This window comes from Mauremys reevesii, linkage group 9, assembly GCF_016161935.1.
Source record: "Mauremys reevesii isolate NIE-2019 linkage group 9, ASM1616193v1, whole genome shotgun sequence".
NCBI lineage: Eukaryota > Metazoa > Chordata > Testudines > Geoemydidae > Mauremys > Mauremys reevesii.
The window spans coordinates 17,049,284-17,076,304 of record NC_052631.1 but is presented as its reverse complement, the minus strand read 5'-3'; the positions used below and the strand labels follow the sequence as shown (position 1 = coordinate 17,076,304).

General features: G+C 41.2%; 1 protein-coding gene across 1 annotated transcript in view; it reads left to right on the top strand.

The window, feature by feature from the left end:
* LOC120371988 (multiple epidermal growth factor-like domains protein 6) overlaps positions 1 to 27,021 on the top strand; it is a 273,444-nt gene that overhangs the window by 5,167 nt on the left and 241,256 nt on the right. Inside the window, exons 2-4 of the mRNA XM_039488566.1 lie at positions 13,813 to 13,947; positions 14,577 to 14,686; positions 16,206 to 16,310. Of these exons, the coding sequence (XP_039344500.1) occupies positions 13,813 to 13,947; positions 14,577 to 14,686; positions 16,206 to 16,310 (350 nt within the window). The remainder of the gene's footprint in view (positions 1 to 13,812; positions 13,948 to 14,576; positions 14,687 to 16,205; positions 16,311 to 27,021) is intronic.

Sequence of the window (27,021 nt, the reverse complement as noted above, 5' to 3'; positions counted from 1 at the left end):
GGTGAGCACCAGAGAGAGCACATGCAGGTCACTCTAATTACGTAGACTGTGAAACAGCTCACATTTTACAAGATCTTACATTTAGAGTCTCTGCTTCAGCATAGTATCTATTAACTTGGAATTTAGGGTCTTTCAAGAGATGAAGGTGTTTTTCTTCTGCTGTTTGCATTGGCAAGAAGTCTAAAGATAGCGAGTGAGTGTCGTCGTATTATATTTCTCCTTTCCTGATTTGTTGCACATTTTGCTACTCTTTTTTTTTGTTGAGAAAAGTGAGCTCAAAACTTTTTTGTATTGTGTTGTGAAAAGCCAAAAAGCCATGACTTAAAACCTGATAGTCCAAAGCTGCTGTATTATTATTATTTTTTTTTGAGGATGAACCTAACTGTTCCCTGTTGTAGAGTAATTTCTACTTTTATAAATACCTATGGGTATACTATCATATAAATCACATAACACACATGATATGAAGGGTTGGAAACTTGCCCGACTTAATCATGATTGTCTAAAAACAGCTTTAAATATTTAAAGCTGGATTTTGAAAGGAGTCGGAGTTGGAACCCAAGGTCCCATTGAATTTCAGCGGGATTTGCGCTCCTAACTCCCATAAGATTCTTTGACAATATCAGCCTAAATATGCGTACAGCAATAGAAATCAACGACTTTGCTGTGCATTTCATTGTGCAGTACTTTACCATTGTTCAGAATAATTGTCATGCATACGCACATTCTGATCTTAATAAAAATTCTTCTGTCTAATTCACTCTGTGTGCATGTGTATTGTTTATGTCCAACTCCATATGTTTATCATAGTGCTGTGCATGCAAATTTATGACTGATAAGGCAAGGCATTTGTACTAAAAGCAGCAGAGGGGGACAGAGGAGGAGTTAGCATTTGGACACTGTTTCAGCAGGGCCTTTTTAGTTACTGGAAGCTTGGTGAAATGCCTGTGCTTGGGAGTTATCTGAACATTCAGAAAGCTGGTACGTTTCACCAGTGAAAGATTTTATTTCTTTAGGCGTGGATAACTAAAACTTTAAACTTGCCATGGTTTTAGTCCTCACTAAGATCTTTGCTTTTGAGATAGTAGACGGGGCAGCGGGGAACTGATTTAGAAATAACAAAAATAAAAGCATTTCAAAATTTGCATATTGCACATTGGCAGCATGCTATTTTGTGTTAAGGGTCAGATTCTGCTCTCACTTATACCTTTCTAAAATCAGAGCCAATAGGCACTCTGGAATTACTCTGGTGTAATTGAGAATTGACCGTAAGATTTTGAAACTATTGAGGTGCTTTGCTTCAGTTGCATATGTGTGCACCAGGAATTAGAGATGTAGAGCATTACAAATTGAAATAAATATAACCATATTTTCCAGTGTGTTTAGATGTATCTTTGATCCCATAAATATGGGAAAACATGAATGAATTTAAATCGAGACAAATTTATTCTCCATTATACCATGATAATTCCATAATAATCTGGATTTACAAGGGTATAAATTACAGTAAAAATCAGCCTCAAGTTTTTGTTAGGCCAAAGAATTCCTTGACAGGCCCATACTGCACATATATATTGTGGCATAAGAGTTAATCCCATATTAAAAAACAAACATGCAAAGTCTGGATGAGCATTTGGATAGGTACAGTTGCTATGCAAACGATCAGTTTTGAAGTCAATAACAGATGAGCGCAAAGCCCCTTGAATGGCATCCAGCAACATTACATCTCAACCCTTTTGTTGTGTTAGTGTTTATACCAGTGGTTCTCAAACTTTTGTAGTGGTGACCCCTTTCACACAGCAAGCCTCTGAGTGCAACCCCCCCCGCTTATAAATTAAAAACACTTTTTTATATTTAACACTGTTTTAAATGCTGGAGGTAAAGCGGGGTTTGGGGTGGAGGCTGACAGCTCGCGACCCTCCCTGTAATAACCTCACGACCCCCTGAGGGGTCCCAACCCCCAGTTTGAGAACCCCTGGTTTATACCAATAAATTCTCCTCTACTTATTGACAAACCATGTGTGCTTGCTTTGATAGATGCATATTATTTTGCATTTTTTCCCCACAGTGCTCTCCTTTTTATAATTGCATTCTTTAAGTGGCAGGCACTTTGGTCATCTTATTTGTCTCCAAATAGCAATGTGCACCAGTCTCCATGTGATAACAGGAAACCTGTGGTTCAGGAGATGCATGTGGATCAATAGAAACCATATTTTGGCTTTCTCCACTGTCCCTGTAATTTGCCTGTTCGAAACATGGATTCATATGCGTAACCAGCCTACCCCACCTAACACCAATCAAATGCATGTGTGACGCTCTGTACCTTGGGGGAACACCCTACACCCCCATGTTCATCTTTATAAAATGATTGTGTGGTATCCAATGCAAAGTTCGTCATGTTTAATGTCTTCAGAAGGCTCATGATGCACTGAGCATGGTTGTCATAGTGATTATAGTAATTGTTATAGTAATGTTATAGGTTATAATTTCATGTATATAGTTATGAGGCTGAAAATATATCCTCATGTCTAAAAGCAAACACAGGCAAAAACTCTCCAAGAACAGGGAGGCAGTTCACACCTCATCAGGGCAGCTATGGGACAAACCCAGCCCAGCCTCACAGGAACAAAGGATGCTGGCCTAGGCAGCAACAAAATAATCTGTGTGACTCTTGAGGGAGTCACCCTCATTCCTTTGGTGGTTTTGGAACTGTGATGAGGTAATGCTCACTGACTCTGAAGGGGGGGCGGGGGGGAGGGATAAAGCCAAGAGGGAAGAAAGATCATGATAAAAAAGAGAGATGTTTGCCATCCTCTTCCTCTCTCTTCCACCTACATCTACAGACACCACACCAATCGACTGAAGTGCTGATCAAAGGGGAGAGGCTGGCTGAAGAGCAATCAGCCAGCCTGTGGTGAGAAGCATCTAAGTTTGTAAGGGCATTGAAAGTGTTAAGATCAGCTTAGAATGCATTTTGCTTTTATTTCATTTGACCAAATATGTTTTGACTTATAATCACTTAAAATCTATCTGTATAGTTAATAAATCTGTTTGTTTGTTCTACTTGAAGAAGTGTGTTTGGTTTGATGTGTGTCAGAAATTCCCCTTGGGATAACTAGTCTGGTACACCTCTACCTCGATATAACGCTGTCCTCAGGAGCCAAAAAATCTTACCGCGTTATAGGTGAAACTGTGCTATATCGAACTTGCTTTGATCCACCGGAGTGCACTGCTTTACCGTGTTATATCCGAATTCGTGTTATATTGAGTCGCGTTATATCAGGGTAGAGGTGTACATATAAATTTCTTTGTTAAATTGATTAACTCATATAAGCTTGCAGTGTCCAGTCATCATAACTGGACACTGCAAGACCAGGGCTGGCTCCAGGTTTTCTGCTGCCCCAAGCGGCGGTGGGGGGGGGAGGGGGAGAAAAGCCGATCAGCGGCACTTCGGCAGCAGCTCAGAGAGGAAGAGAGAGACTGATGGACCTGACGCCGAATTCCGGCTGAAAACCCGGACGGGCCACCCCAACAGTGGACGGAGTGCCGCCCCTTTGTACTTGCCGCCCCAAGTATCTGCTTCCTTAGCTGGTGCCTGAAGCCGACCCTGTGCAAGACAGAGGTTCCTAGGGTTGTGTCCAGGACTGGCGATATTGGCTAGTATCATTCGGTTGCACAATCCAAGGAGCAGCTTACATGCCAGAGGCTGTGCATGAACAGCCCAGGAGTGGGGGTTCTCACAGCAGAGCAGGGTAAGGCTGGCTCCCAGAGTCAAGGATTGGAGTGACCTAGTGGATCACTGGTCCAGACAACACCAGATGGGAACGTCACAGCGTGGGCATGTGCTGATGGCCACCGTTCTATTTTTCAGGGCTGGATATACCACCCAGTATCTTGCTTTACACTAATGACTTGATCTTGAATCATAGAAGTAAATGAGAGTTTTACCATTAACATCAATAGGATGAGGATTAGGGCTTATATAAGTGAGAGTAATGTGTGTCAAATGTATTGAGATTTGGCTCACTCGGGTGTCTGGCCCCTTACAGTGCTGGTAGATGAAGACAGATGATTCTAGGCTATTTGTAGACAATGGTATGCTACATCCAAAAGATGCATTTTTTTTTTAACCAAGGTGTTTTAGATATAACCTGTAGGAACCTGACATTCACCAAATAGAGGTGGACAGGTACTGATAACAGTAGCCAAGTTAGAAATGACTCAATCTTAACTACAGTGGTGCTACTGCCCCATTATAATAGGGTTTTCACTTACAACAAAAAGTGGAACACAGATCTTCAACCCTACTGACTCAGTGCCAGGTAGTGTTGCATCCAGTGTAAATTAAAACCAGCCTTTTTGGCTCTTGCTTTATTAAAACTCTGCTTCATACACCTTAACCAAACAAGACCTTCCCAGCAATTGTTTCATGTAAGTTATCATATTTAGAATGCTATATTTCATAAAGTTTGCAACAATATCTATCTAATAGCACCTCAGGGTGTGTCTTTTCAAGACAGATCATGGAATAGTCCCATTGGATTTTCTAGTTTTAAAATTCTGTGAAATTCATAGAGAAATGAATTATGCTGAAAATGTGATGGTAGTGATGTTGCTATAAAGCTGATGTTAAGTTTCTGTGAGTATGTTGTCATCCAGAAGACTCTCCTCTAGGAAATGTCTTTGTTCTTGTTATGAAAACACACTCTTCCATATCCACTTGAAGATTATATTTGGTTGTTCATTTGCATGAATTGTTTGAGCGTCTGTATGTGAAATGCTTATTTTCTAGCTTTCCTGGACAAATAGATGATGCACATACACTAAATCATAAACAAGTTGGTATATTTCAGAAATTGAGCCTACAGCTTTGAGTTGTCTTTGTATCTGTTGATGTCTTTTTGCAAAGTAGCATTAGATTGTGGGTGTGGCTTTTTGTTTGTTTTTTTGTTTTTGTTTTTTAAATCTATCGGGGATGTATACACTAGTGACTGTCCATGTGCATGTTTGTGCCGTAACTCGCTGTTCATATCTAAACCCCAGAAGCATGTGTCTGACAGTGAGCAGAAGGGCAAGTAAGATGGCACACCTGAGGGCTATGGGTAAGTACACACCTCAGGCTGTGGCACAGCCCTGTACCCATGCCAGTTTGCAGTGTGGACGGGGACAAGGGGTGGGTACCAGGCCTCGAGTGTCAATAGTTATCCACTCCAATTTCCACAATACATAACCTCTTTCTTCCTGCCCCTTACCTCATGTATAAGGTCCCTGTCCCTCTGTTTTCAATGGTATTCCATCAGAACTGCTTTCCACTGCATTTTTGATCAATGCAGGTGAACATGGATTCTGCCTCTAGTGCAGCCGCTTGGCCTGTCAACCCTGACTGGGAGCTGGTCAATGAGCGGTCAGAATATACTATCTTCCATGACTTTTCAGGGAGCATCAGGAACATTCACCTGTACTGGGAAATTTCATGGAGGCTGGAGGAGGGCTCATGAGATGTGCCCCTTCTACAAGGATCTGGACTGGGTGCCCTCAAGGGCTCGCAACCCCTTTCTCAACCCTGCAAGCCTCATTGTCTGACTGGATGCCAATGAGGGCCAGGGTGACGTGGTATCAGGCCCACAAATGATGCCAGTGTGATTGTCCACTTGTTCCTGGAAGAGCTGGTTAAGGAACCTGCCCCCCCCACCCCCCGCAAGCAAACCTGAGGAAGACCCTAAGCCATGAGAGGAACTGGAACCTGCGGCTGGTAAGTTACAGTGGACACCTTACCCTCCAGGGCATTTGAAGTGCTGGAAATTGCAAACTGGTAACATAGGCACTGTAAGGAACTGCCAACCCTTTGCCACTTGAAACAATATAAACATTCATACAGTAACTCCTCACTTAACAGTGTAGTTATGTTTCTGAAAAATGCTACTCTCAGTAAAATGATGTTAAGCGAATCCAATTTCTCCATAAGAATTAATGTAAATAGAGGGGATTAGTTTCCAGGGAAATTTTTTTCTCCAAACAAAAGACATTATATATGTTGGGAGCAGCTTCAAGGCAGAGGGCTGGAGCAGCATATGGCAGTGGCAGCAGGGACACCTGAACTGCCGGCAATTGATAGCCTGCTGGGTGGCTGCTGCACAGGGAATTTAGGGGAGCTGATGGGGGGCTGCCGGCCCACCCTGGTTCCAAGCCCCCACCAGCTAGCTCCAAGGGGCTGCTTTTCCTGCAAGCAGTGGACAAAGCAGGTGGCTGCCAAACAACGTTATAAGGGAGCACTGCGCAACTTTAAACGAGCATGTTCTCTAATTAATCAGCGATGTAACAATGAAACAACATTAACTGGGATGACATTAAGTGAGGAATTACTGTACACTTTTTTTTTATCATTAGTAGCCTCTTCCTTCCTCATGGGCTGCCAAGTTGTCTGAGAACTAAGGATAGTAACAGTTGCATTCCTGAAATGCTCAAAAGTATCAACATTTTGGCCTTCTACAGCAAAACAATGTTATATAGGGCATTTCTTGGCTTCTTCCAAAGGGGAAAAATATATAAGACCACTCTCTTGTCTTTGAATTATCAGGATCTTTGCCTCCAGAAAGGTAATCTGTTCCACCAGAAGGGCAGTAGCAGCACCTCAATATAGCAGAGGCTGATGCAGAAGGGCCCTGGAAGAGCTGCTCATGGAGGTGGAAGGAAGAATTAGGAGCAGTTCCTCACAGCAGAGGAAGGCAAAGCTCTGCAGCAGGAGGAGACTTTGAGTTAGTCCGTGGAGCAGGAGGCTCACTATAGGGAATGGGAGCATTCCCTAATGGAGAAGTTGATAGAATGAGTGGCCGAACAAATCTGGAGTTTGGCCACTGCACCTTTCCATGGGTTGCCTTCACTAGCTGTTGCCCAGGCTACTGTTGACCCAGAGGACCCTCTTTCTAGACATCTGCCACTCCCCAAAACAATTGGGAGGAGGACATGGAGACTGCAGGACTCCCAGGACCACATCTCCACCAGCACTTGAAACCCCTTGCATGGGGACCCTCTTGATTATCAAGGAGGGAAATGATGAACCTGTGGGAGTCCCTGAACCCCACCAAGTGCCCACCCCACAAACTTCATGCAGGAGAAGTCACTGGTGTCCAAGAACAATTTCCCCCCATCTTTATCCCACCCCATCCAGGCAAGGGGAAGAAGACAGCTGTAGAGACATTAATATTTGCTGGTATTCGCAGGATCAATCCTATTATATTTTAAATATTGTTGGTTGACATTTTGTTGTGAAATATTTTAATGACATTTTTCTTATATTTTCTTTTATTAAATGTGATAGTTTCCTTGATTGTGTGTGTGGACCCTCCTTTCTAAGTGCAATGAATGGAGGAAGAAAAGGTTCAGGATTGGGCCTCAAGATTCACAGCTAGTACCAATGGCAGGCTCAGTAGAGAGGCCAAGTTAGAGAGGAGAGCATGCCCTTCAGCTCCTAAAGGTCCTGGGTATAGTTGAGGAACTTTAGAAGAGAAGTGTGGTGCTTAAGTTAGTTCACAGTAGAATGTGGAGGCAGATGGTTTTGGTAGCTGTTAGAAAGGAAGAAATGCTACATGTCACCCCAACACATTGTTGGATTTCAACATGTCTGTACTGGACTGTGGATATAACAACACGTTAAGGTTCTTGAGGCTATTGATCACATGACTTGTTTAATAGGTTGTTATTTTAGATCAAACTTTAATGTTTTCCCCCTTCTTCTTGGAATAGGAAAAACTTAAAGTATGTGATGATTTTCGTGGACACATCACTTCTAGGCTCAGGACACTTTTTTTTTCTATTGTTACAAGCACTCTCTGGCAAGAAGATATGTAAGAGACCATTGTGTCAAGATTTTTTGGCTTGTACAGCAGGGTTGTGAGGAACTTACAGACTTCCGTAAAGTGAAGTTTCTAATGAAAGCCATTATAACAACTTAGGACTAAATTCTGGGCTAAATTATACCAGTCTAAAGTAACTCCATTGACTTCAGTGGAGTCACTTGAGACTGTTGTAATTTAGACCAGAATTTAGTCCTATTAACTTCATTGGAGTCAGTTAAGATTTGGACCACAGTTACACTGGTGAAGAGTTTCAGATTAATCAAGATTAGTTCTTGTTTTACCTTTTCAAAATAAATGTGGAAAGTCATTCAGCCTCTTTCTCTTTCTTTGAATTTTGATGTAAGATCATAATTGACTCTGGATATTTTTGTTTAATGGGTGGGACTATTAACCATGTTTATGGTTTTTTGAAGAAAAGCAGCATTCCAGATTAAACTCTCCTACATCTTGGTAACTCTGTTCTTATGATAGAGTTAGTTTATTAACTGACTGTTTCACAGAGAGATCAATAGTATTCAGGCTACAGATTCTTCAGTTAACATCCCCAGTAAGAGGAGAGTTTGTATCACATTAACAGCTCTCTTGTTGAATTGCGAAGTTGGTGTAATTTATCTAATTCCTGCAGAAAGATCCAAAAATAGACAGCCAAATCATCCTCAGTTTATATTCATTAATGCTTTGATCTAACATTTGCACTGTTGATAGATGCCTTTAGAGACCTCTTGATGTGTGTGTCTCCTGTCTCACTGCCATTAAACCTACCGGCTAGATTCTATTTGGAAAAACGGCTGGTAGAAATAATACTGAGATTTATTTGTTTGGGAATTTCAAGGGCCATACACGTACAGTGCAGAGCTTCATCTAAGGGAGGAATGGTATACCTTTTGGGATGGTGCAACTGACCCCTTCCTCCCTCCACTTCTTAACACAGGCCCCTATAGTCTCAGGGAGATAAGCATGTAGCCCTGCCAGTTCCTTACCCAGCCTCGTTCCCTTTGGAGCAAAGTGTTATTTCTGGAGTGATTGTAGGTAGCAATTTCTATGCTCCTGTGAGTGGATGCTCTGCATTTGTGACTGGTCTCTGCTGTGGGATGTGCACTCTGCAAGCACCATTATAAGAGCCAATCACAGTTGGGGCCCTTATGCAGCATAAAGAACTATGGTAGCATTACTTTGTATGGGGAAGCTCCTGAAGTTTCTACGGAGGGTCAAATTCTGCTCAGTTACACGTACATTCAGGGGAATTGAGGGCAGAGTTATTTATTAGGCAAAAATCCCAATAGTTAATGAGAGTGATGACTTAGGGGTTATAACCTCCTCAGTGTCTGTTCTTCAATGGCCCTGCCATCTGTGTGTGTCAAGAGGGCAAACTCCCTTAACAACATGGTCCCAAAGCTTTCAGAAGGATCCAAGTATAGGTGTGGGACTAAAATATAGTGGGCTGGGAGACTACATGTGCTATCCTTCCTCCCTCTCCTCACACACTAAGCTGCTGCTGCCCCCTACCCCGCACCTGCAAGCATAGGAAAGGCTGCATTCGTTTCTTCGTGGAACTCCCCTTGAGGTGAAGCTCCAGGGATGGGAGCGGTATAGTCGGGAGGCTTAGAAGAGTAGCTCTATTGCAGCTGAAACTGCTAATAACAGGAGCTGTAGGGAGGCACAGGAAGCTTGCAGAGATGTCTCTTTGCTTCTGGTGCATCACTCAGGTCTCTGGGCTGCAGGAAGTGAAACCTGCCCTTTGTAAAGTGATCCATCCCCACTGCACTTCCTCCTGTGGGTTTTTCCATGGGTAAGGGAGTGATGTGGCACTCTAGGTTATAATCAGTCTTTAGGCAAATGAGAGTTTAACTTGGTTAAAGACTTAGTAAAAACTTCAGTAATGGGAGGTGTGTGCGGGGGAAAGAGTCTCCCTTCTTCCCTTGTTTTGGGGCCAGCTTGTAATACCAGTGTGAGTTCTGCCAGCTAGAACCTGCCAATAAACTGTGGTTCATTTTATTCAGGAATAAGAGTTGGTTTACTATTGGTTGCTTATGAGAAACTGGAAAAAAAATTCCTTTATTTGCAGTGTACAAAACCCTTGGGCTTCAGAAATCCTGAGTCAGCCCCTCCAAAAATATGAGATTATAATACATAATTTATCTTCTGAGCTTTTAGTGGTCTATTTTCCCCAAACTTTTCTCTGCAAACTTATTTTTAAATGGAAAGGTGAGATTCTCACTCAATTACATGACTTTGGGTTTGGGGGCTTTTAGAAAAACTCCAAATACTGTGAGATAAAATCATTAGAATTATCCACACAGTTCTATTCTACATGTTCCTTACTAGAAATAAAACTATGGGGCTTAACTCTGCCTCTGCTACGGATGAAGTTTCCTCTTCTATAGTAAGCAGTGACTCACAGGAACGACAGTCTGTATGATTAACTGTGGCAGCTATTTCTTCTAGTATATGTAATTATCTGTTCATTAGACCATAAGACCAGGAGTTAGGAATGTGTGGTGTGTCTCTATTTAAAGGGCAGTCTCAGAATGTAAATATTAAAAATATGCTTTCTGGTTTGCTTAAGTTAGACTGACAGGCTAAGAACCTTGTGTTGCTTTTGGCTGACAAAGAAAAGCATATTAAGAGGGGAAAAAAAGGTTTTGAGGATTGCTGCGTCAATAAAATTGTAAAGCAGAATATAAACTTTATACTGTTTGCTTGTTTAACATTTAAAAGCCCATTAACAAATAGCATCAGATTGTGTGTAGAAGAAGAGAATAAAAAGTGTATAGAGCTCTCCTTTTGTAAACATGCCCTTGAACCCACTTGTTGCTTTGATAAACGATTTAGTCACAGTGAGAGAGGAGCTGGCCTTTACTCAATGGAGAACCATAATTATAATGTATTTAAAATAATTACATCCTGGGTAGTGGAACTTCTCTAGGTTTGTATGTAATGTAGCAAGGATAAATTAGAGTGCTATGCCTGGCTTTCCCCACCACTTGAAGAGGTGGAGGAATAAGGGGAAGAATGTGAATGTGGTTAATTGTTGGAGAGGGAGTGTTCATTTGCCTGCCTTGCTGGTTGAGGATTACATGGGATGGAATTGTTGCAGTTAGATTGGTGTGTGTGTGTGTATGGGGGAGGAGGGGAATGGGATGGGGAGAGTGAATATTTGCATTTTAAATAGTGTTTAGGGCACATAGAGCAAGCAGATGATGTGGGTTTTTGTTCTTCCTCTGCATAAATCTTAATAAACAGATGACCTGATGCTGCATTGCTTTTCTCCATGTGAGTAATATTTATTCATATTAGTAGTACTATTGAAATCAATGGGATTAGTCATGGGAACATGGAGGACAAAAGGGCATAAGGACTGGCAAAATTGAGTCCATAACTAATTATAAAAAATTTGGCTTCCTTTCTTTATCGCTAGGAATGCAATGTACCTGCATCTGGAAAGCTGTAAGCAACTGATAAAGGGAGATATGCATAGAAATTTTAACTTCAGCAACGGGAGAATGGAGCTAAAATGCGTGCATCTTTGAGCACAGAGAAAATAGGCAAAGGTAGCACTGGCTAATGGTTAGATTAGAGTAATGGGGATTAGCACACCAGAGTTCTGTTCCTGACACTGCCATTGAATTGCTGTGTGGCCTTGGGAAGGTCCCTTAAGCTGAAATACTGACAAGAAAATGATGCAGGCAATTGCTGTTGAGCTCTAGAACTTGCACATCTTCAATCCTCTGTCTCTTAAGTAACAATTACTAGTCATACCAAATTGCATGGTGTGTGGGTGTGGGGTTTTTCCCCCACATAGATGGGGGCTAGGGTGGGATAGCAAATACAGGGCAGATCTTCAATGGAGCTATGACAGTTTACACTAGCTGAGGAACTGCCCCTACATCTTCATGTTTGATCCTGCTGTGAGTCAAAATCTGTACTCTGGACCCTAGAATAAGGAAATACCAGAAATCTTACCCATTGTATCATCTGATCCTTACATTCTAAGTGCAATGAAACATTTCATTCATAAACTGAATGAAACTTTTTTGATGTCCCAAGGTACAAATTACAAGTGCTAATGAATGTTTTATGTACATTTAAAATCTACTAAGCAGAGGGAGAAATCATAGTGCAAATGCAAATCTTTCTTGCCTTCTATGAGAAATTAGTGAATGTCCTGAAATAGAAGAATTATCTAGTACTAGGAGAAATAATTAATAATTGTGACAAATATCTAATGGAGATTATTGTTTAGATTGCTTCCCATGATAAAATATCTACAGTAAAATAATCAATGATTGCTTTGTCCATAAATTTGCAATATTTAGCAGAATTTCCTTGTCATTTCATACAGAAGTGACATCAAGAAACCTGAGATTAGTAGTTATGTGAAAATGATTTTCATGTTTATAGTTACTTTTAGAAATTGTTGCGTTTATCATTTTGCCTGCAAGGTGGTGTTCTCCTATTTAAAGCAGTGGGAATGTTGCCATTGATTTTAGTGAAAGCAGGATTAAGCTTTTGGGCCCTGTAAAGAATTAACCATGGCATTAAATTTACTCACAGGACTAGTGTCATTGAACTCAAAGTATTGTGACAGGGTTAGGTCAGATGGCTACAGGAGAATGATAGAAGGCAGATATATTAGCCCCAGGTTAAGTAGGTCCCCTTTCCCTGGGTAAGGTAACAGGGAAGGTTCCAGAACAATCAGGAACTTTCTGGAAACAATTAAGGCAGACAGGCTGATTAGAACACCTGCAGCCAATCAAGAAGCTGCTAGAATCAATTAAGGCAGGCTAATCAGAGCACCTGGGTTTAAAAAGGAGCTCACTTCAGTTTGTGGTGCGTGTGTGAGGAGCTGGGAGCAAGAGGCGCAAGGAGCTGAGGGTGAGAGGGTGTGCTGCTGGAGGACTGAGGAGTACAAGCGTTATCAGACACCAGGAGAAAGGTCCTGTGGTGAGGATAAGAAGGTGTTTGGAGGAGGCCATGAGGAAGTAGCTCAGGGAGTTGTAGCTGTCATGCAGCTGTTACAGGAGGCACTATAGACAGCTGCAATCCACAGGGCCCTGGGCTGGAACCTGGAGTAGACGGTGGGCCTCGGTTCCCCCCAAACCTCCAACTCCTGATCAGACACAGGAGGAGTTGATCTGGACTGTGGGTTCCACCAGAGGGGAAGATCTCTGAGGCGAGCAAATCCACCAATAAGCGCAGGACCCACCAAGGTAGAGGAGGAACTTTGTCACAGTATGTAAAGTTAAGCATGTGCCTCAACCTTTATAGGATCAGGGCCTTAATTTGTAGTACTACTGAGCATAAAGAGACATCAACATTTTGACACCATGGGTGAAATTTTGCCTTCCTTTTTGTCAGTGACAAAACTGCATTGACTTCTCTGGGACCAGGATTTCACACCATATGCGCTGATGGTAAATTCTTTGGTGCAGGGCTTGTCTCACAATGTGTATGATCTACTGGTCAGTGTGTGTTATCTCCTCTTCCTCTCTCTCTCTCTCTCTCTCTCTTGTTCGATCCACATAGCGTGAGTCTGTTCTAGCTAGAACTGTTCAGAAATTCTTTAGTGAAACTTTTTTGGTCAGAGAATGCAGATTCATTGAATTCAGAAAGTTTCACTGAGACAATTGAAGTATTTTTATTTTAAATGACGGTCCAACAGAACACAGGCAAGGCTCTGACAGGACCCTGCTTGCTCACCCTCACAGACCTTCAAGTCTTGTGGGCTGAAGGGGACCTGGGAGTCCTGGCTCCTGGTTCAACTGGGTGCTCCCAACAGCCCTTTCCAATATCGCTCAAATAATTTTGAATAACAAAGTAGCATGAAATCAGAAATGGGGCAGTGTGGAGAGGATAAATCAGCCATTTATGTCGTTCTCTTGACATGACTTTCCTAGTGAATTATACAGATTATTCTATTTATATTCCTTTTCTCTATTCCTCCTTTCCCCCAAAGGCCAAATGTATGTCTGGAACAAGAGCTGGCAATAGTGGGACAGCGGCAGCCGTGTGTTCAGGCTTTTACCCAGGTTGTCAAGATGTGGAAACAAGGCTGCACAGGACATAGGTGGTGTATGGCCTATGAGAGAAGGTAATGCACGATTGCTAACTAAGTTATTTTATTACCTGTTTTCTGGTAGGGCAATTGATAGGAACGCTTCATACTTTGCCCAAGAAACATGTACTGAGAAATGTATTACAATACCTTTAGCCCTCCTCACAAAAAAGTTGTTATGGATATATTGGTATGTGCTGTTGGGATTTTGCAGTCAGTTTGTATTTCTGTCAGCGGCATGTGTTTTGCACATTAGCATTTATCGTGGTGGGTAAAAATTATTTTTTTTAAAAGGGTTTTTTATTTGTATACGTTTATATTAAGGCCTAAACATTATAATCTATTAAGTCATTTAATTTAAAATACAAAAAAAATTACACATTTGCTACCAAGTTTTAAAGAGTCAAACCACTGAACTGGTGGAAGTCACTGGCTAAGCACCTAGAACCAGAATTTGTTTAAGTGCTAAACCAGTTTTTGACAGTGGGATATGTTTTACTTTACTTTCTCAGGTACAAGAACCATTGATTATGTCTGAAATGAGTGTATGTTACAGATATAATGTGTGTGACATATTAAATCCTGTGTACATTACTGCTGTGTTTTGAATAAGCTGCACAGAAGGAAGTTGGGATAATTCTCTTCCATTGACTCTTATTTTATAGGACGGGGTATTACACAGTCTACAAACAAGTGTACATCATAGAGCATCAAACTGTCTACAAATGTTGTCCAGGATGGACCCAAGAAGATGACGAACCTGGCTGCTTGCACTGTAAGTAGTTACAGGATCCATCCAACGTTGTGAGGCAAAAGATAGAATACATTTCTCCATCTGGTCTTATTTACTTGTTGACTATGTGTTGTGAAAAGATGGCCTCTCTCTATTGCTTTTTAGATACATTTAGGATTCCCATAAAGGTGAATGGTCTCTTATCATAGACTTTTTTTTTAAAAAGCAAATGTGCATAGTAGCACCAGGTATCTTTAAGATGGCTGAGCAATACTTTGCAAGGACTATCATTAGAAGCTCAATATTCATAATTTATTGGTGTGCCAGACTCTCTGCTGGCCTTCTATAGACTTGATGTCCAGTTTAGTGCTGATATAAGCAAATGTAGATTCTTTGAAATAATAGAGTTGTGGCTTCCTAAACCAACACTAAATTTGGCCCCATCTCTCTCACTCTGCACCTTGCACTCATGTAGCACTGGTATCACTCTGTCCCTCCACAATGGGTATGACCATTGTTGGGTCTAGAAACTTCTCTACTACAGCTGTTACCACGAGGGTGGGTGCAAGGATGTTTCATGCCCTAGGCAAAACTTCCACCTTGCGCCCCCCACCCCTCCCTGAGCCCTGGTTACCATCTATAGGTTTCCTGTATCTCTTTACCTCAGATTCTCCATTTAATTTACTGTACCTCTGAACTTCTCTCTACTTTGGCTATTTTTTCCCCTGTACAGCATTTTGTCCTATGCTTTGTATGAGAGAAACTAAACAAAATAAAATATTTTAGGGTTGTATGCAGAGTCCTTGCTTTTGTGGTCATTTTTCTTGAGGGGTTGCCCCTTTCTGCTTCAGGCTATTGACTCTCTTTTGTTTGCTTCTCTGTAAATGCTGTCAAAGATGCATTTAAAATTTGTAACCAAATCTGAAGCATAAAAGGAATTTATCAAATTGAACTTCGGTGGAAATGTAAAATCCTTTTCTTGGAAAAATAATGCAGACTCTCTGTGAATTCTTTAAGGCACCTGAGTAGCTGAACTAACCTTTATTCAATACATTCAGGCACAAGGAGACTGTTTTGATTCAGCTGGTTCTGTATTGTGCATTTGGGGTCAGGGGGAGGAAATTGTCTCACCGTAGCTGTTACATAATCTATTGAGATGTGAGTTTCAATCATCTCTGCATTATACAACAGCAATTCATCCACCCTTCCATCATCCTCCCTGTGGAATCTGGTAGCATTCTTAATCTTGCCAGACTGTGCTTTCCACCCTTTAAACATCTTAAAGTCAAACCACACCATTCCCAAGGCCATTATTACATTATATTCTATTTTATTATCCTGGACTGGGACATCATATCTGTATGATAATTGGAAGGAAGATTCTTTTTGCCTGTTCCCCTAAGAACAAGACTTACTCTAATTTAACTTGTTCAGTGAAAACACAACCTCTGATTCACATCAGTTTGGGAGGCTTCTATTACAACCAGAATATGGCACTCTGAGGTATTCGTTCTTTCTGAAGAGTTGTACAAAGAAGATTCTTCTTTGTTGTTTTTTCTAGTGTTGTGCTCTGTAGGCACTTGCTTCAATGGCGGGAAATGCTCGGAAGGAGGATCCCTGATGTGCCAATGTCCAGCAGGATTTCAGGGTCCGCGCTGCCAGTATGGTGAGTCAAACTTAAATTGCTTGCAGTGTATCTATAATAGTCTATATTGTTTTGAGGATGCCTTCAGATAAAATGAGCTCAACTAATATTTTGTTACTTGAGGTTACTTCTGCTGCTTTTTAAATGGCTATGCAGTGGCTCCACCTATTCTCAGTACTTGCTTCCTTTTTGTTAAGTTTATTTAATAAAATAAATAAATAAACAAACAAACAAAACCCCACAATTGGCCCAATTTGTAGTGAGGCTGTGATGCTGCACAATGTAATACTAGTGAAAATCTCAGTGCTAAGCATACAGTAGAACCTCTATCTACTGCTCACTTGGTAAATTGGATTGTTTTCAAAAGCAGCCTGGCATTCTCACTCCATCTTTCAGCTATGGCCTTACCCTTTCAAATAGTGGGCACCCAAAACTCTCAAGTGAATCAACAGGAGTTTGGTGAATGCAAGGAATGTAGGTACTGGGCCACAGATCTTTAAGAATGGGCTGCTGTAGTGACATGTCTGATATTAGAAAGACTGGCTTTACAAAATATGCTGCAGAACACTTCCTAGTGTTCTGTGAAATTATTTTGATATCTGCAGTTCAGTATTAAAGACACAGAGTACCTTTTGTGACTATGGTATCACGGACCTTTGTATTGTGATATTTTCCCTCTTATTTGCTCCTTCACAATATTTGGTAATGTGCAACTGGTCTACCAGGAATTGGTGAGGTTCTGCTCTAGTGTGCACTATGCAAAAGTAGGTATATCTCCATATATTTATTATATTTGCAATACACATCTTATAGAACTGGAAGGGACCCCGAAAGGTCATTGAGTCCAGCCCCCTGCCTTCACTAGCAGGACCAAGTACTGATTTTGCCCTAGATCCCTAAGTGGCCCCCTCAAGGATTGAACTCCCAATCCTGGGTTTAGCAGGCCAATGTTCAAACCACTGAGCTATCCCTCCCCCTATAGATATTAGCACTAACTGCTCCAGTTTAATAGGTATTTTTGGTTTTTTAAGTCAGCTTTTCAAAACAGTCTGTCTCATAAGACAAAGAGTTGTATAAATGTGGGAAAAACAATGATTTCCACTATATTTCAATCCTTAAGGACTTACATTGTAGTCTGCAAATAAAACTTTATTTGAAATTTTAGATCTTCAAATTTTCTCTTTCTAGCCATGTGAAGGGTAATGAGATTTGATGGTACTTTTACACTGACAGACTTTGATAGGTTGCAAATGTTGAGCCAAATTCTTCACCCTGATACACTGATGCAAGTCTAAACTAGCTGAGTGGAAGCCATGTAGAAGCTAGACTAATCTCACTTCATGATCTCTATGCATGCATAAAAGAACCTACTCTATCAATTTCTCTTTTTATTGTTCAGAGAGATGACCTACCCTGTCACCAAATATTTTATTTAAAATAACACTCGCAGTGTCACATTCTTATAATATTTTTGGGCCATCAGGGTACAGTTATTCTCATTCAACTATATTCTCCTCTCATTTACATCTAATGCTTCGTAGTTGTAAGTGAGGGAGAATTTTAATATCTCTGCCATACTCCATCTTGATTACAGGCCTTAATTTAAATGCAATGTGCTCAAAAGCTGAATTCCGAATTCAGTGTATGGCTTGTGTCATTCTTGTTCTATAAACTATCAGACTCTGACCACCACTTGGGCTCATATGGGTCTCTCTGTGATTTGACCTTTTATGGGCACACTGCACTAGTGTGGCTTCACTCCATATGAGAAGTAGCAGCCACTCCTGAGTGAAGGTAATGAAGGAGTCTGGGTTACAGCAGGCTACATCACCTGATGGAGAAATGCAAACATTCAGCAAATGAAGGAACAAAGTGTTTATTTCACTAAAGCCCTGTTACAGAATCTGGTCACAGATGACATTTTTAATGTGTAAACATGAAAAAATGGTGCACTTCAATAAATAAAATGAATGGAACTTCTGCTGGTAGCAAAGCTTCAGAATATTGTGGGCCAAACTGATCTCAGGCCCAGTCTAGATTAAGGATATTTGTATGGGTGTTTCTATGATTATGTATTTACACTTGTGCAAATCACAAATATGTATGTGCTGCACTGAACTATGTTGATGTAGCTACACTAGTGCAAATTTCCTTAATGTAGACATGGCCTAAAGGACACCAGTGTAAATCTGCAGCAATAGCGCACTGATACCAGTGAAACACTGGTGTAGCGGAACAGAATATAGCTCAGCATATCTGAGAAGGGCCCAAGTAACCTTTCCTTTGGATCTGCAATATACAGTTTCAGCAAAGTCAAAATAGCTTCAGCTCATATGCCTATATGTTAGAAAAATTGAAATTGGAATACAAAACTAGTTCTAAGTGCACTGATTACCTTGAAATACCTAAAGTGTTAAGACATTCCCTAGAGCAGATGAGACCTAAGGTCAGATCCTAGGACTAACATTATATTCTGCACTCAGTTCATAGGGAGCAGGCTGGAATGGTGACTGGAGACATTGTAAAAACAGTTCAAGTTATCCTGCAATTTCAACTCTTCACAGTTAGGTGGAGCTTTCTATTGGTGATTTACTTTCTACTGATTTGTGAGAGTTTGAGTGGAATTTCCATAGTTATTTCCAGTGTTATACAGTAGCTGCTATCTGCAGTCTGGCAGGAGTAGATTTATAAATTAAATACGAGAGAAAAGCCTCCATTCAAAAAGAACTCTAAGGTCAATTCATCTGACTAACAGAAGCAAGGTATCAAGTATCAGAGGGGTAGCCGTGTTAGTCTGGATCTGTAAAAGCAGCAGAGAGTCTTGTGGCACCTTATAGACTAACAGACGTTTTGGAGCATGAGCTTTCATGGGTGAATACCCACTTCATCGGATGCATGTAGTGGAAATTTCCAGGGGCAGGTATATATAAGCAAGCAAGAAGCAGGCTAGAGATAACGAGGTTAGTTCAATCAGGGATGATGAGGCCTTCTTCTAGCAGCTGAGGTGTACCCTTAGAGCCCTGACCAGGGTTATTCTATCTACTACCCAAGATCCACAAACCCGGAAATCCTGGACGCCCCATCATCTCGGGCATTGGCACTCTCACTGAAGGACTGTCTGGATATGTGGACTCTCTACTCAGACCCTATGCCACCAGCACTCCTAGCTATCTCCGTGACACCACCAATTTCCTGAGGAAACTACAATGCATTGGTGACCTTCCAGAAAACACCATCCTAGCCACCATGGATTAGAGGCTCTCTACACAAACATCCCACACACTGATGGAATACAAGCTGTCAGGAACAGTATCCCCGATGATGCCACAGCACAACTGGTTGCTGAGCTCTGTGCCTTTATCCTCTCACACAACTATTTCAAATTTGATGACAATATATATCTCCAGATCAGTGGCACCACTATGGGCACCCGCATGGCCCCACAATATGCCAACGTTTTTATGGCTGACCTGGAACAACGCTTCCTCAGCTCTCGTCCACTCACGCCCCTTCTCTGCCTACATTGATGACATCTTCATCATCTGGACCCATAGGAAGGAGACTCTGGGAAAAATTCCACCACGATTTCAACAGCTTCCACCCCACCATCAACCTCAACCTGGACCAATCTACACGGGAGGTCCACTTCCTAGACACCACGGTGCAAATAAGTGATGGTCACATTAACACCACCCTTTATCGAAAACCTACCGACCACTATGCCTACCTTCATGCCTCCAGCTTCCATCCCAGGCACACCACACGATCCATTGTCTACAGCCAAGTACTGAGGTACAACCGCATCTGCTCTAACCCCTCAGACAGAGACCAACACCTACAAAATCTCCATCAAGCATTCTCAAAACTACAATACCCGCACAAGGAAATAAGGAAACAGATCAGCAGAGCCAGACGTGTACCCAGAAGCCTCCTACTGCAAGACAAACCCAAGAAAGAAACCAACAGGACTCCACTGGCCATCACATACAGTCCCCAGCTAAAACCCCTCCAACGCATCATCAGGGATCTACAACCCATCCTGGACAATGATCCCACACTTTCACAGGCCTTGGGTGGCAGGCCAGTCCTCGCCCACAGACAACCTGCCAACCTGAAGCATATTCTCACCAGTAACTGCACACTGCACCATAGTAACTCTAGCTCAGGAACCAATCCATGCAACAAACCTTGATGCCAACTCTGCCCACATATCTACACCAGCGATACCATCACAGGACCTAACCAGATCAGCCACACCATCACCGGTTCATTCACCTGCACGTCCACCAATGTAATATATGCCATCATATGCCCGCAATGCCCCTCTGCTATGTACATCTGCCAAACTGGACAGTCTCTACGGAAAAGGATAAATGGACACAAATGAGATATTAGGAATGGCAATATACAAAAACCTGTAGGAGAACACTTCAACCTCCCTGGCCACACAATAGCAGATCTTAAGGTGGCCATCCTGCAGCAAAAAAACTTCAGGACCAGACTTCAGAGAGAAACTGCTGAGCTTCAGTTCATCTGCAAATTTGACACCATCAGCTCAGGATTAAACAAAGACTGTGAATGGCTTGCCAACTACAAAACCAGTTTCTCCTCTCTTGGTTTTCTTGGTTCTCCTCCCTGATTGAACTAATCTTGTTCTCTAGCCTGCTTCTTGCTTGCTTATATATACCTGCCCCTGGAAATTTCCACTACATGCATCCGATGAAGTGGGTATTCACCCACGAAAGCTCATGCTCCAAAACGTCTGTTAGTCTATAAGGTGACACAAGACTCTTTGCTGCTTTTACAGAAGCAAGGTAATTTAGAGTGCAAGTTCTGCTTAAGCGCTGCAGGGGTCCCCAATCAGTATGCTTGTGAGATTTGTACCATATTTACAGGCAAAATGAAGTTGGATATATTGCGACGTTAACAACCGTGGCTTCTATTTTTCCATCCGATATTTTTCCATCCGATATCAAACACTACCTCTTTAAATTCAAATTACTTTAATGTGAATGAATTATTTAATGGGAATATATTATGTTTTTTTAAATGGCCATTAAACCCAATTCCCCCTTCCATATGCAGCTTGTATCCAGAATAAACCGTTTTCATTCCTAATCCTTTGGCTTTCTATGAAATGTACCCACCATATCCTAGGGTTTTCAGAGTTCTTGAGGTGCATTGAGAAGAGCTGAGTTACAGTCAAAGTACCGTTGGTGAGTTAGTACATCCACACCATAAATTATTAATATCACAGAGCAAGACCGTGGCGGAACCATTGCAATCAAGGCCTTACTTAGATTGTGGATATTGGAATTGATTTACCCGACTGGCACAGGGAGCTGCACTTTGTGCCTCAGCAGAGGCTATTGTGCCCCAAGGTGGGCTCTGGTTGGGGAGGGAAGCTTTAAACTGCAGCTGGGCTGCGTAGAGCACTGCAAGTAAAAGCTGCACACACTGGTGTGTCCTCTAGCTATGATCTCCATGAAACCATTTCCTCTCACTTCTGGGGCTGCACAGATCTGCTTTGAGCCCCCAACAGATGAGGTGTAGCGGGCACCTTGCAGCACTGTCACTCTCCAATTCAAGCCGGCTTCCTGCAGAAGTTGGGGTAATCTACTCTGACACTTAAAGCATACATTTAATTAGCTCTGTTCATATCTTGCTCTTCCCATCTTCTTGCCAGTCTGCTCTAGGCTCCTAGCTTTGAATAGTAGCAGGTGTGTCTAAGCATCCATCTAAGTAGAGCTGCTAGTGCCCCCCACCTGGGACAGTGGTCCATAGAGGGAAGAAATATCACAGAGTGGAGAGATGGCTCCAGTTTGGTTCCCCTGTAGAATGAATTTGCAATATACATTTTCCAAACTTTCTACTCTACACATGGCCATTTTGCCTGTTTGTTCTCCTTACCCCAAGAGTCGCTGAGCATCCACAAATACCATTAGGTTTATTGGGAACTAGAGGCACTCAGCGTCTTTGAAAATTAAGCTATTCTATATGTGCTGCATCCATCTGTCCCACAGACGGTTTGTAACAGGTTAATGAGCCGACTTATGATAGCCCTGGGTATCATAACAATCTGTAACATGGAGATCATCCTTTGCAATTGGCGTGATAAAATATAACAACTGTTTTAGAGATGTTAAACTGTGTTGTCAGCCTGCAACATGAGGCCATTTCTATGCTAAGGCCATATGGTTATGATTCACATAACAAGAAGCTTGTGGAGTTGTCAGTAGAAATGTTAACTGCACATTGTACGTTCCACTAGATAGTTTTGCTAATTTACCAACACTAGCAGCAGTAAAAACTTAAAAAAATTATGCCTGAAATGCCCAGGCTCTTCATATAACCATTCCAAGGATTCAGTAACAGATTGAGCTGTCTCTCTCACTGTCACTTGCCATTTATCTTGTAATTTATATAAGTCTATTATTACAATGAAAACTTGCAAACTGCATTGTTTTTTATATTGTGTGAAAGCTGAAGTTCCTTTTTCTCCAAAATGTAGTGGGGCAAGGGGGATGAGACATTTCTTATATACAAAGAGACATGATGAGAGTCTATGCTATGAATGCAATCTTCTGCACTGCAAATTTTATTGTCATTTACTAATTATTACTGGTAATCTTGCATAAGGTCTGCTAGTCACCTGAAGTGGACACGTTTGTAAATTCATTTCATTCAACTTGTTTAATTCTGTACTGAGACTATGTAATAGGAGATGGAGCTACTGAAAACACTCTAAATTCTGCAAAGTGAGGTGATTTCATTTACTTGTATAACTAATATGCAAAAATGATGGGTAGCTATGCTCTTAGAGTCTATTAAGGGTTCCATCACAGCACCATAAGTCATAGTCAATGTTTGTGTAAAGAATCTTTCCTTGCCTGCCTTTGCACACAGTTTAAAATGCAGTAAATGTTATTTAAAAGCCATTGCATATTATAGTGATACAAAATAGCAACATTGCCAAGAGGACTCTAAATAGGGATGGGCTGTGAAAACTAAGCTTCTCTGAAAAGGTAGCGACTTCCCGAAGTGGGCAGGGATTGACTGCGGTGGATTTTCAGGGAAGGGAGCTCTGTATTGTAGCTTGATCCACCCACTGATTAAGAACTCTTAAAAAGACACATGTGATGTCTGTATTAATACACCCTAGTTGGTGTGTATTAATGTAGTATTACCAGCTCATGAGGTTATAGTGTAGGTAAGGGTCTAACAAATTTTACACTGTCTGTTTACTGGTATAGAAGATTTCCACTAATGCGAAGCTTAAGGAATATTTCTGAGACACTGTGAGCTGTGTGGTTAGGACTTTAGTCAGGTAGTCAAGATACCTGGGTTATACTCTTGGCCCTGTCACTGGCCTGATAGATCACCTTAACCAAGTCATTTCACTTCTCTGTATCTCAGTTTCCCTATCTGTAAAATGGGGATAATGGTACTTGCTCTATAAAGTGCTTTGAGATCTATGCTATATAAGAGCTAAGTATTGTTACTGAAAAGAGTAATAGAATTGGGATGTGGGCACAAGGGCAAAGTAAAGCTTTTTACCTATGTCCGTTTTTATGGGTGGCTAAAGTTAATGCTTCTGAGGTAGAGCAGCCATTAGTTAGGTGAATAGTTCCTGCATGTCTCATAAGACTGGTTGCATATTGCTAAGAAATCAAATATATAGCAGAATGCTCTTGTCCAATCTATCTAGAGATCCTACAGCAAATGAAAATGGGTTACAACTTTCTAGTCTAGTTGATTGGGGTGGGGAGGGGGCAGAGTTCACACAGTAAAACTGCTTAAATTAAGGTTTATTTAAAAAACGTTTGATTGGAAGGGTATGAAATCTGGTCAATTTTCTTACAACCCTAAATAATCTCTCTCCAGGAAGCTTTGCAACAAAATATTTTTCTTTCTACAAGGAGTTATTTGATACAATTTGTGTCATTCATTCCTGTCTCTGAAAGAACAGGCAATTTTGCTGTTCAGTACTAAAGAGCGTTATAGTGTAGCAAGAGTATGTATATAAAATGGTGGTGCAAATTTACACCACTTGTGAGTTCCTGTTTAAAATGGCAAATGACATGCCTGAAGTGCCTACATTCCAGTCACAGATAGGGCCATCTTCAGAAATTGGAGCAGTAGATTTCCTGGGTTTACTGCCAGTTGCAGAATGAGGTAACGCTCATGTACTTGTTTGTGGGACACTTTATCTTTTAAAATGGGGAGAAGCCTCCACGTCAATATATGAGAAGGTTCTAATCACTGCCAGGGTTCTTTGTGTTCTCTTTGCAGTTTTGTGATCCCAAATCCCCCACACAACTTCAACCGTGGCTGAAACTTCAGAGTATGAATTGCTAGAAAATGCACAGTAATTGCTAAGTTAGCCCATAGGGTGTGGAACTATAGGAAGATTGAAGGCTATCCTTGTTCAGAGCTCCTCTGGCCTAGTACACGCATTTTCCCGTCACGATTGTCCAGTCCTCCTTTCTGGCACTGGGTGGTTTCCATCTCCAAGTTACTAAGCATTATCCAGTGATCATCTGAGGGTATGTTCAAGGCCCAGCATTCTCTCCCTTCTTCCCTAGCTGTGTGGGTGGCCTATATTCTTCTCTATGACTTCTGCTCTTGTAGGCGACAAGACTTCCTAATTAACCTGTCAGGTATTCCCTGGTTGATTCTCCCATAACCTTGTTTCCTGTGCCTCTTGCTGGGTTAATCTCTAGTTCCCTCCTCATTGGGGGTGGGGCGACCTGTTCCACCAACTGGTGTACTCCCTTAAACCAGCAGCACTCAAGGGCTGATCATACTTTCCCAGCTTCCACTTCTTTAAAGCTCTTAAGGAGTCTCGAGGACTGCTCCTGTCCTAGGCCTTTTCTCATTACAGTCATGGGGCATCTTCTTCAGCTGCTCCTGCCTGGATTCTCTGTAGCTTGAGGCTGTCCATACCACCTGGTCACTGTGTACTACACAGTGCCACTGTTAGCAATGTGCTGACCTAAGTCCCTGCCCTCTAATAGAATTATCTGTGGCTTAATCCTTTCCTTCAAGGACATCCTAACATGGAAGCAGAGGGAACTCAGTAATGAGCTAAAATGCTCATTACAATAACATCACAATAATGATGTTCAAATTAGTATGTCTGGAAGACTCTTGGTATTCAAACTATCTTAAACTTTATTTATTTTACAAGAAAAAAATGCCCTAATTTCCCATGTAAATGTCTTGTCAGAATTGTAAAATGCTCAGGACTTTAGATTATTTTTCCACCAAGAAAACTGCTGTGCAGGCAATAAATAGTGAAACATAAAACAGATTCTAGAACAACAGTGATGGTGAAAAGATCTTGTTCTAAAGAGACAATTTTTTCTATGTACAGAGTCACTATGTTAGGAATTAGAAATGGATTCTATAAAGTGCATATCCAAATCTCAATTTCTCCAAAGTCTGGATCGAGGGATTTAGCCCATCTTTAACATTGACTACTGTGTGTTCAAAGGCAGGACTTGTGTTCCCTCTTGATCTAATATGGATAATATGCTAAGATACTGTGATGATGAACACCTTGTTGGAACCGCTGTTGTAGTAATAACACTGTTATAGTGGAGAATCCAAATCCCCTTCCAGTTAGTGGAAAATAGTTGCCTCTTAAAATAAGAATGATGATGCTTAACATTTAAACCACATAATCACTGCTGACATGGGCTGGCATGTTCACTTTCATCAGAGGTCAAGGATGAACCTAGAGATTGCTCTGATGTCTAATGTCATGAGCCACATTGGTGGGGATGTATAAGGCAGTTTGCTCTGCCACTGCTTGTGCAATACTCATTTTGTACATGGATCTTTAATGCCCAGTGCTATCCATCATTAACAGTAATTTAAGAGACCCAATTTCTAACAATATCTTAACTTCTGATTTCATAGAAACCAAGTTGTTTCTGTAAGTCTGAATTTTGTTGATAAATTGTATAGCCAATTGGTTGACCACACTTTGGTTCATTGTGAAATATACTTTAGACCAAATAACCAATGTCACAGGCTTTTAAATATGGTACAGGAAAAGGATTCCATATTATAGCTGCATAGGACTGCTCTTCAGAGACTGCTATGTTACATTCACCTTATGCAGGTGTGCTTCTGAAGTTATATCCCCAAAGCCATCTTTTTATACCCTATTTTTTAACCTCTAAAAGGTACTACCTACATTCCTTGGCAGTGGCTTTAATCAATCAGCTTTTTACCTTTTTGTTTTTGGTAGTATGCCTTTGTCTCTTGTCCTGAACCCATGTATTTTAGATACTAAGGGGCATGATGATACCTCCTAGGTTTGTGTGAGTAACTCCTTACCTGTTGCCATGAGAAAACTGTCAGCATCAGGACATATGATTTTCCTATCTACTCACACCAAGGCTTACTTCAGTTAATGCAAGGTATTATGGGTACTTAGTTTAAGTTTACAGGATTATAACAAAGGTACAGGCCAATTTGGGCTATATAACTGCTATTGTAATGCTTAATAATATGTATACTCAAATGCTTGGAATATACATTGCAGATAGTATTATCAGCATGAGATATATATTTGTTAGCCAGTGTATATTAGTCAACAGTTTTAAACAGCTTGTTTATGAAATTAAATTGATCATTAGACATGTCAGTTATGGCAATTGAGACCCAGAGATGGAGAGATTTAAAATCCCCTAAATATTTCTTGTGTCTAGAATTGTTTCAA